General features: G+C 39.0%; 1 protein-coding gene across 1 annotated transcript; it reads left to right on the top strand.

The window, feature by feature from the left end:
* The first annotated feature begins 3675 nt into the window (after nt 1–3675).
* LOC124022421 (protein odd-skipped-related 2-like) lies at nt 3676–9204 on the top strand. The gene is given in 5 exon segments (XM_046337352.1): nt 3676–3967; nt 6723–7261; nt 7263–7435; nt 7876–7975; nt 8423–9204. Coding segments are annotated over 4 exon segments (936 nt in total). The 5' UTR covers nt 3676–3967; nt 6723–6781; the 3' UTR covers nt 8606–9204.
* The last annotated feature ends 2761 nt before the right edge of the window (nt 9205–11965 follow it).

The following is an 11965-nucleotide window of genomic DNA, read 5'->3' as shown; positions in this document are numbered from 1 at the left end:
ATAGATGAAGGCCTAAGTAAATACCTCACATATAAAGTAAGCATAATACATTATGTTTAAGGCCGTCCCAGCATTATCATTCTAGAGCAATTATTGGCAGATATCAGTTGAAAATTGGTGATTGATTGTTAGTAATAATAAATTGTCACACAGTATTTTATTTTATTTTTTGTTCATCAGAAACAAATGTGTCCTTTCTAAAGGACAAGTCTTACGCAATTTGCTCAAATCATTTTTTCAAAAATGTTATTATTAAAAGTGTTTGTCGTTTGTTAGGCCTATAATCAAAAAGTGTGGTATCGTTTCCACTAGCCTTTTTTTTCAAAGTGAAAACAATGTAACATTCAGAGATATGAAACTGAATACGAAAACCACACATTTGCAAGCACGTCACTACAGCATAAATGGAGCAGGATTTTTTTTTAATGAAATTCTGCATATCAACGACAAAAATAAAAAAACGGCACCTGAGCTCTTTTTAATTTTAATTTTACCTTTATTTAACCAGGCAAGTCAGTTAAGAACAAAATCTTATTTTCAATGACGGTATGGGAACAGTGGGTTAACTGCCTGTTCAGGGGCAGAACGCAAGATTTGTACCTTGTCAGCTCGGGGGGTTTGAACTCGCAACCTTGCGGTTACTAGTCCAATGCTCTAACCACTAGGCTACCCTGCCGCCCCTCTTACACCTACTAAAACCAAATAGGTTACAAAATGCCCAACGAGACTAAAGATCGCCCATCTCTCTTTTAATTGTGATCTATCCAGTCAAGGAGACCAGGGTTGACCTGTGAACCCATCCTCTCCGTTTGATTATTAACCCAAAGCGGTTGGTTGTTCATTAGTTCCGTTTGCCCAACGCGCTTGTCTCGTTGTGTCTGGGTCTAAAGCCAGAACACAAGCGGGTCCACCGCAGTGTCTATATGATCCAGGTCCTCTCTCTCTCTCTCTCTGTCTCTCTCTCTCTGTCTCTCTCTCTCTGTCTCTCTCTGTCTGTCTGTCTGTCTGTCTGTCTCTCTCTCTCTCTCTCTCTCTCTCTCTCTCTCTCTCTCTCTCTCTCTCTCTCTCTCTCTCTCTCTCTCTCTCTCTCAGTGATCTGTTTCCTATTGTTCCTTTATTGATTTTTCAGGTAAACGACTGTTGTTTTAGACAAATATTCAGAGTCTTAATTGTAGTCGGAGCGTCAACACTTAAATAGAAATTGGAATTTCAAAAATGTAGGCTAGATTTTCTCAACGGGGTAAAAAAAAATTGTTACCTCCCTCGCATAAACCTATAGATTCACTAATTTCAACAAATGTTGTTTACAATGATCGTCTGTTGTTGTTTTTTTTACTGTATAACAATCGCATTAGTCTACTGAAGATAGATCGCCGAGGCCTGAGTCCATTACATTAATGGAACGTTGAATAGAAGGCCGAGCCAATGAGCAGTGAACGACGTCACTCATTTACTCCGTCGTGTCTGTCACGCACCAATAGGCGTCGCTGCAGACCTGTAATTCTGCTCGACGCCATTTGCGTGCTCTGAGGCTGCAGCTGTAAGTTTGCTGTGGTACTCGTCATTGTCCTGTTGTAGCTACAGTCATATTGAGGGATGCAGCAACACGTTACACATACAATGAGCCCCTCGTTCAATTAATATACAAAAATATATCATAATTTAACTAAAACATTTTTTGTAAATTCATTGAGGAGAAATGATTAGCCTTTCACTATTCATTCACCCTGTTGGATGTATTAATGTCTATTCGACCTACATAATCGTCGTAGTATTATATTTAGCATGTTGCGGAATATCTCAAAGCCATTTATTGTCTAACTTTTTGCCATTTTACTGAAACTTTTTCTCATCAACCTATTAGTGAATGATCGTCAACCTATTAGTGAATGATCATCAACCTATTAGTGAATGATCATCAACCTATTAGTGAATGATCGTCAACCTATTAGTGAATGATCGTCAACCTATTAGTGAATGATCATCAACCTATTAGTGAATGATCATCAACCTATTAGTGAATGATCGTCAACCTATTAGTGAATGATCAAACCTATTAGTGAATGATCGTCAACCTATTAGTGAATGATCGTCAACCTATTAGTGAATGATCGTCAACCTATTAGTGAATGATCGTCAACCTATTAGTGAATGATCGAATGATGATCGTCAACCTATTAGTGAATGATCGTCAACCTATTAGTGAATGATCGTCAACCTATTAGTGAATGATCGTCAACCTATTAGTGAATGATCGTCAACCTATTAGTGAATGATCATCAACCTATGAATGATCATCAACCTCATTTAGTGAATGATCGTCAACCTATTAGTGAATGATCGTCAACCTCAACCTATTAGTGAATGATCGTCAACCTATTAGTGAATGATCATCAAATGACTGGGAATTCATATTCAAGACTGATTAGACCACCTGCACCAACGGCATTTGTAAGGTGTAAAGAGAGAAATCAACGGATAGGATACATCACGTGGAAATTATTCGATAAATAGATCTACATATCAAAGACAGAACGTTCGATACTGACTTAATTCAAAACACATTTGTCTTATCATGAAATGTGAAAATCATTATTTGTGGCCAGAGAGCCGCGCGTCTTAGACTCGTTCCAGTGGTTTAATTAATGTCAGCTTTCTGTGTATTAGAGCACGATGTAGTTCTAAAAACTAAACTAAATGAGAGCAAACATACAACTCGGCCTGTCTCATTTAGGTTAGAGAATTTTTTGGAAGTAGATGGTAGCCTAATTATTATCTATAGTCCAGGTAATTATATGTTATTAACAGTGTCGTTTTTTTTGGTTTGTTTTTTTTTTTGTAGAAAATAAAATCCATCGGAAAGGATCTTAGACTTTAATGTAAAATAGACCCGCATATAATATTTCTAAAAATTGTGATCATTTAAATAGACAAGACACTATTCGGTGTTGATAGAATGTAATGGTCGCTATAACCCACTGTTTGGCATTAACAGAAGACTGTAAAAGGCTTGCGGTGGAGGTGTTGGAGGGTAACAGTTGTTTATGTTGACTCTCACGTGTTATTCAGAAGTCGCTGTGTTTCGCGGGTTATTCTGTTCTAGTCTGAGCTAATAGGACAGATGTGGAGGAGAAGAGAAAACAACAGTCATTGAAACACATTGAAAACAGCAGAGTAACGATTGTCTTTGGAATTTCTGTTCTCCGCCGCTGTTTTTTTTTTGGGGGGGGGGGAGTTTTGTTCGTGCTTTACAGCTCCCAATACATAACCTTTACCACAATTAAATAAAACGATTTATTGTGGTGGCTCATACATGTGCCCTCTATTTACGCAATACGCATGGTTTCTAAACTGTTCATATTAAATCACGTTTTAAATCACCTTAAAAAAAAACGTTCATTGGTTTGAAAATGGATCATGTTTGTCACTCGTGTTATTTCTGTGTTTCCCAAGAAAATGTAAGCATTTACAACAACACAAAAGGTATTAGACTATCTGTATGTGAAGTGTCAGACGCAGGTTGCGGTGAGCTGTGCTCGGTCCCTAGTTGCTATCCAAACACTAATAAACAGAGAAGAACATTGGAGTTGATCAGTACGAGAAGGCGTGGCGGAGGGCGGGCTGAGCACGCCGAGTGCCCCGAGTCCTGAAAAGTGAAGGGACTTGTGCTCTTCAAGCCCACTTACAGCCCAACTCCGAACCGAGCAGAAACAGAGCAGAGAACGGGTCTCTTTTTTTCCCCCCTCCTCCCGAGGACTTATTTGCCCCACTGTGCGCAAAGTATAACGAGTCGCAACAGATCTGGTTCTGCGACGGTATGGCGATGAGACTTACATGGACGAAGTTGGAAAACTTTTGCTGACTTTAAAGTGGAGTTTTTGTCGCCACTCTTATTAAAAGGCATTGTGGATTATTGAAACGCAGCAGAACTAACTGCGGAGTGACCTTTGGCGTCTGTTTATTGGGGGTAAGATTATGTTTCCATGATAGTTGCTCTTTAATAGATTACATTACACTTGTGTTCAAACAGGCAGTGATATTTCATGTCAATGAGATCCCGAGTAGCCTACAAATTGATAGTTCATGACAATGAGATCCCGAGTAGCCTACTTATTGATAGTTCATGTCAATGAGATCCCGAGTAGCCTACTAATTGGTAGTTCAAACGAGGCCATGCTGTCAGAATATACATATTAGTACAGAGTAAAGCTAAGTGTCAAAATACAGAGACTACAGTAATATATAGAATAGCCTATCTCAGGGATCATCAACTAGATTTAGCCGAGGGACGATTTGCTCTTGAGGGGGTGGTCAGCGGTCCAACACATAATTACAAACAATTTGTAGACTGCAAATTGACCGCAAGAACCACAAACGCAAGAACCATAATAATTTCAAACATTTCAAACCTTGCTTACGTTTATATAAGACCACATATATATTTATATTCTGCGTGGGAATAGTTTGGAACACATTTCCAAAATTAAAATCACTCGGAGCTGATTTGCTGTTGTTTAAAAAATTATATATATTTTACGTCAAACAATAAAAAATAAAAAATAAAAAGTTCTAATAAATAAATAGATTGGTGGGCCAAATAAAATCCCAGGGTCGCCAGTTGGGCAACCCAGGCCTATACAACACAACATATATGGCTTGTCATTCAACTATTCCGTAAAGTCTATAGGTTATTGTAAAAACTACAAAATATCCTTATCAACATCCATGTTGACCGGAAGTTTTGTTGCAGCTGCCCATTTCTGACAAATATCCACCTCACCACGACTTTTAAAGACAATCTGTTTATGCCCTTTCATCTCATTGGCCAGTAAAGAGTTGTCCTGTGCTTGTGAACATAAAAGTAGCCTGAGAAACAAGGACCGAACTCTGGCCTTTCTCTGTCCACGTGTGAACGTACAGCTATATAGGTTAACACACAGTAGCCTGTTTTATACAAGTCAATCATCTGTAAATTAATAACCTAGCATTACTGACTGACTTTAACCCGTATCAATCATATTATATAGAATCAACCATTCCATTGACTAAAGTTTAAACTAACGTGGGAAAACAGCTTATATTTGGGTAAAATTCGATTATTGTCGTACTTTTCAGACGAATGCTCAGCGAGGGTTGTCAGTCCTCGCTGGTTTTTATGCGCAGTGGTATGCCGCTACAGTAACTTATAGAAACGTGAAACTCAAAGCACTTTCAACACCTCAAAAACCACACTGCACCCAAAACGGTAGCTGTAAATGGGACGCTCTAAAATATATATTTAGAAATATATTAAATTCATGTTCACACACAGTCTAAAGTTTTTGCATTTTACGCAAGAAGGTGAACATTTTAAATTGTTTTGAGAGGAACACTATTTATTTACACCTCAAAAAAAAACCACACGGTCTAAACAAGTATCGTGCGTGGAGAGAGTGACACGGTGAGCTTGTTCGTGGGTTTGGAAAGCATTTAATTTACAACTTGGTGTCATTACACCACTTGGTGCATGTAACCCTCAGTCATTTAACAGTTCCATAATATTACCATACAGTTCTCATAACCTCACACCATATAGCACGTCTAGCCGATGTACACGAGTATTTACAAAGGATGTGCCGCAAATAAAGTATTTCTCCGACGTTGCAAAATGGTGATTATAGATTACAACAACATTCTATAATCGGTTTTGGGACGTAATTTACAACAAAAAGTTAAATCCAGTTTGTAGGCCCATATACGCTTTTTTGTTTTCAGAGATAAACATCGCTCAAAGGCCTTAAACATGACTCCAATAGACTAGAAATGGATTTTACAATAAAAAAGAAAATGTGGGTAAAGTTGATTTTTAGGAGATAAGCAAAATCCCTTGTATATGTTGTTCTCTGTTATAACACACCTAAAGAGAATAAACGCGTCCGACAACGTGTGGCAAGATCACAAACTCCCACGTCCGTTGACGTAATAATGCATTTAATTAGGCCCTGTGTGTTGTTTACACACGGCATTGGCGAATGTAATGGCAGCGTTAAAAGCAATGAGTTGTTTTAATGTATCGTGGAACATTTCATTAGGAGTGACAGCATGCACAGTCGAGCGCATCGAAAACAAAACGTCTCCAACTTTTTTTTTAAACATTTTTTTTGGATGCATAACATATATTTATGTTATTAGAAGGAATAACCATGTGCTCTAGAAAAGAAAAAAATGAACGAAATGTATTTTCACCAGCCAAACATTCAAATTGTAGTACCCACGTCTTTTTACACTTTGTGCGCACACACAAAAAGATATAACTTGAACGCTCTTAACATGTCTCTATAACAACATTCTTTAGGAATCGGTTCGCCTTTAAACGGTGTGCAAATCGTACATCTTGAAGCAAATTAGTGCCTGTCCTTGATTTCCACAATGGAAGGGAAGTATTTAAACACTGAATGTGAGATAATTCAATATCAGCCCTTATTAAGGCCGTTCTCACGACGCTAATCTAATATCAGCCCTTATTAAGGCCGTGCCCACGACGCTTGTAAATGAATTACATGTCGACTAAGGTCAAACGGTTGGAAAAGCTCGAATGGAAAACTATTTGCAGCATTGTGCAAAATACACAGAAATAGCTTGTTTTTACTTGTTTACTTGCAGTATTTTCTAGATCTCTATTGTGCCATATTGTGGGTTGATGATGAACTCATATTCATTTGTATTATTCGTGTCTTTAACAGGACCTTCAACGTGGTAGAGTTGTGCCGAGGCCTTAACCGTGAAGCCTTTCGCCGCCGAGATGGGGAGCAAAGCCCTGCCCGCTCCGATCCCTCTCCACCCGTCTCTACAGCTCACCAACTACTCCTTCCTGCAGGCGGTCAACGCCTTCCCGGCCGCGGTCGACCAGCTCCAGGGACTGTACGGCCTTAGCGCGGTGCAGACCATGCACATGAACCACTGGACACTAGGTTATCCGCACATGCAGGGACTGAGGTCGACTATCACAGAGATGGCTGCCGCTCAGGGCTTAATGGATCCCCGGTTTACCTTCACGGGGCTACCGTTCGCCGCACACCTCTTCCACCCCAAACAGGGCATTACTCACTTTATCCCCGGGCTGCACAAGGACCGACCACCGCGCTTTGACTTTGCCAACCTGGCGATAGCTGCCACCCAGGAGGACCCGCCGAAGGCTGGGGATCTTTCAAAGTTGACAGCGGGGCTCGGAAGCGCGATATCTGAGTTCAACAAACTGTCGCCTGATAGAAAACCCACCCGGGGGAAGACTTCCGTCAAAAACGAAAAAGGAATTTATTTGCAAGTTCTGTGGCCGGCATTTCACCAAGTCATACAATCTTCTGATCCACGAGAGGACTCACACAGACGAGCGGCCTTATACCTGTGACATCTGCCACAAGGCCTTCCGAAGACAAGACCACCTGAGAGACCACAGGTAAATAAAGCAGTGCTCTGAATGCTCTGGGATGATAATCGCTGTTGTTTTCTTTGAAAGGGGAAAAAAATAGTAGTGGTGTGTACGGAATAGCGTCATGTCATGTTATGCGTTTTATCCATATTCGCGTTTTATCCATATTCATTTGACTTTGTTCACAATTCCAACATTGTAACGCACTGAAGACGTGTTTTTTCCATATGTAGGTATTTTTTGTAATAACTATGTTGCGTGCACTGTGTAGAGTACGACTAGTCCATATTCCGAGAGGGCGCTAAAGCCCTTTTACGCACCAGAACACAGATCAAGTCGCACTACTGGCAGCAGGCACTTCTCAGCATGACTCAACCGCCTTGGAAAAGGCCACAAAGAAGAAATGCAGTTATATATGAAAGGTGTTCCGTTTTAAACCGCGTCTCCTCTTGTCTTCTCATTTCCAGATACATCCACTCCAAGGAAAAGCCCTTCAAATGTCAAGAATGTGGGAAAGGATTTTGTCAGTCTCGAACTTTAGCCGTTCATAAAACATTACATATGCAGGTGAGTCTTCCATCCAAACCTATATCACCTGCCATCGTAAAACCACATTTATTTAACACAAGTTGATACCAATCACCATGTATGTGATTCAGCAAACTATATGAGGCACGAGCTCACATATCTGTGTACTCATGTTATTACACGCGTCATGTCTTACTGCAGACGCTACTGATCATCTTTTCTAAAAAAAACTAAAAAATATATATACTTATTTGGATTGCCTGTATGGATAGTGATTGTGTCTCGACTATATTATGTATGGCAATAACTGAATGATTATGATACGCAGTTTAAAGAAATATAGGCTAGCCGTTCATTTTGTCAGGGCACAGCTTACTTTCAGCGCAATGTCAATAACTGATTGAAGATTCATATTATAATACAATACATATATTTAGCTAAATAAACGAAAGGGAATAATCCTTTGCTTGCTTTAAATCTAAACAGGAATCTCCACACAAATGCCCCACATGCGGAAGAACCTTTAATCAAAGAAGTAACCTGAAAACTCACCTTCTCACCCATACAGACATCAAGCCCTACAGCTGTGACCGCTGCGGAAAGGTGTTTCGGCGCAACTGTGACTTGCGACGGCACAGTTTGACGCACACTCCTCATCAGGACTACTAGCCAATCCGAGAAGGCTGATGAACAGCCAAAAACAAAACAAACAAACAGACAAAACAAAACGGACGTTATTAACAGAGGAGACAACAACATCGACGAACGTTTTCATTTTCTTCCATTGAAAGAATATAACAAACTGAACCGTGGACAAGCAATGTTACAACGGAGTGATGAGCAGTACAGCGCGTCAAGTGAAAGCCAAGGAGCCCAGACAGAGACAGACCGCTGCTCCTGCCTCTTCTACCTGTAGAGACAGACCGCTCCTCCTGCCTCTTCTACCTGTAGAGACAGACCGCTCCTCCTGCCTCTTCTACCTGTAGAGACAGACCGCTCCTCCTGCCTCTTCTACCTGTAGAGACAGACCGCTCTTCCTGCCTCTTCTACCTGTAGAGACAGACCGCTCCTCCTGCCTCTTCTACCTGTAGAGACAGACCGCTCTTCCTGCCTCTTCTACCTGTAGAGACAGACCGCTCCTCCTGCCTCTTCTACCTGTAGAGACAGACCGCTCCTCCTGCCTCTTCTACCTGTAGAGACAGACCGCTCTTCCTGCCTCTTCTACCTGTAGAGACAGACCGCTCCTCCTGCCTCTTCTACCTGTAGAGACAGGCCCTCCTTCTTCTTCTACCTGTAGAGACAGGCCGCTTTCCTGCCTTTTCTACCTGTAAATATCAAGACTTTTGGAGCCCATGTAAATCATGTATTTTTTTCTATTTTGATGTTTTTGTTGTTCTTGAATTAAAACGTTGTTTTAAAAAAACAACAACCCTAAATGTTTAAAGTATGTTAAATTGTATTTTAGAAATAAAGCAAGTTAAATATTCCCCATTGGTAAAAAAAAAAAGAATTTTGTTTTATTTTGTTCTTTGCTGCGTAAAAAGGGAAACGTATTAGTCACGAAGTGGTGGAATGAAAAGAGAGGTTAGATCCACCACCTATCGTCTTTAACACAAAAACATACTTCATTGTGTACAAAAGGCTGACAACTTGTTATTTTAACACGCTTTCTGGTGGGAAATAAAGGAGGGATGATGTAGCTTTATAGTAGAATCAAAAACACGGAGCTGGTGCACAACCCAGCGCTGACTAACGGGCGAATAAACGATACGCTATAAAACAAATAAAGAGAGTCACGCGCTCCATCTATAAACTACACGCGCTCCATCTATAAACTCCTAGTAATGTATTGTAGTAACTACACGCGCTCCATCTATAAACTCCTAGTAATGTATTGTAGTAACTACACGCGCTCCATCTATAAACTCCTAGTAATGTATTGTAGTGACTACACGCGCTCCATCTATAAACTCCTAGTAATGTATTGTAGTGACTACACGCGCTCCATCTATAAACTCCTAGTAATGTATTGTAGTGACTACACGCGCTCCATCTATAAACTCCTAGTAATGTATTGTAGTAACTACACGCGCTCCATCTATAAACTCCTAGTAATGTATTGTAGTGACTACACGCGCTCCATCTATAAACTCCTAGTAATGTATTGTAGTAACTACACGCGCTCCATCTATAAACTACACACGCTCCATCTATAAACTCCTAGTAATGTATTGTAGTAACTACACGCGCTCCATCTATAAACTCCTAGTAATGTATTGTAGTAACTACACGCGCTCCATCTATAAACTCCTAGTAATGTATTGTAGTAACTACACGCGCTCCATCTATAAACTCCTAGTAATGTATTGTAGTGACTACACGCGCTCCATCTATAAACTCCTAGTAATGTATTGTAGTAACTACACGCGCTCCATCTATAAACTCCTAGTAATGTATTGTAGTGACTACACACGCTCCATCTATAAACTCCTAGTAATGTATTGTAGTGACTACACGCGCTCCATCTATAAACTCCTAGTAATGTATTGTAGTGACTACACGCGCTCCATCTATAAACTCCTAGTAATGTATTGTAGTGACTACACGCGCTCCATCTATAAACTCCTAGTAATGTATTGTAGTGACTACACGCGCTCCATCTATAAACTCCTAGTAATGTATTTTAGTAACTTATAGTGAAGAAAATAACATTGCATAAATACAACTATCTTGGCCTAAGCAACATGTAGACCTATTTGAGAATGACTCTGAGTATTACTACAGTAGTATTATTATTGGTGTTACTACCATGGTGTTAGTATTATTACAGTAGTATTACTACAGTAATATTATTACAGTAGTATTGTTACAGTAGTAGTAATACTATAGTAGTAGTATTACAGTAGTATTACTACAGTAGTATTATTACAGTAGTAGTAATACTATAGTAGTAGTATTACAGTAGTATTATTACAGTAGTATTATTACAGTAGTATTATTACTATAGTAGTAGTATTACAGTAGTATTATTACAGGAGTAGTATTACTATAGTAGTAGTATTACAGTAGTATTATTACAGTAGTATTATTACAGTAGTATTATTACAGTAGTATTATTACAGTAGTAGTAATACTATAGTAGTAGTATTACAGTAGTATTATTACAGGAGTAGTATTACTACAGTAGTATTATTACAGTAGTATTATTACAGTAGTATTATTACAGTAGTATTATTACAGTAGTATTATTACAGTAGTATTACTACAGTAGTATTACTACAGTAGTAGTAATACTAGTAGTAGTATTACAGTAGTATTACAGTAGTAGTAATACTATAGTAGTAGTATTACAGTAGTATTATTACAGTATTATTGTTGGTGTTACTGTCATGGTGTGATTAGTAATAGAGTGTATTCTAATTATAATATGATCCTATCTATATGACAGCTGACAGAGGCTCATTAAGCCGTTCCATTAGCAGCATTAGCAGCATTAGCAGCAGGGCAACACGTCATATATGATATCTTTATCTCCACCATGGCCTCTGATCGCTATTATACATTTAAGAAGCTGCAAAGTGGGCCCACAGTGGCACGAGGACACGCACAATTACCCGACAAGGTTAATTTTAAAAATTGATTTTATTTATTTAACCTTTATTTAACTAGGCAAGTCCGTTAAGAACAAATTCTTATTTACAATGACGGTTCCCAACACATTTTTCATGCAAAATTAAATACATTTGTTTGGAAAACATGTATTATTATAATTATTGTTATTATTATTGTTATAATTATTATTATTAGGATATTGCTATTACACTACTATATAATTGTTACGTTTTACTAGTCGCCTATCGCCTACTGGTATTCAGTTGTAGTATGTCGGCCTGATATAATCTTGATTTTCTTAATCGTCTATTTTCATATTGTTCCAGATCAAGACAATGGTTGAATGTCTTTCCACCAATCAGTAAAGAGACAACATATTTGATCAAGTGTAGACGCAAATAATAATGAATAACGTGT

This window comes from Oncorhynchus gorbuscha, unplaced genomic scaffold (genome assembly GCF_021184085.1).
Source record: "Oncorhynchus gorbuscha isolate QuinsamMale2020 ecotype Even-year unplaced genomic scaffold, OgorEven_v1.0 Un_scaffold_1378, whole genome shotgun sequence".
NCBI classification, from domain to species: domain Eukaryota; kingdom Metazoa; phylum Chordata; class Actinopteri; order Salmoniformes; family Salmonidae; genus Oncorhynchus; species Oncorhynchus gorbuscha.
The sequence above is the reverse complement of the archived record's forward strand: the minus strand, read 5'-3'. Positions and strand labels throughout refer to the sequence as shown.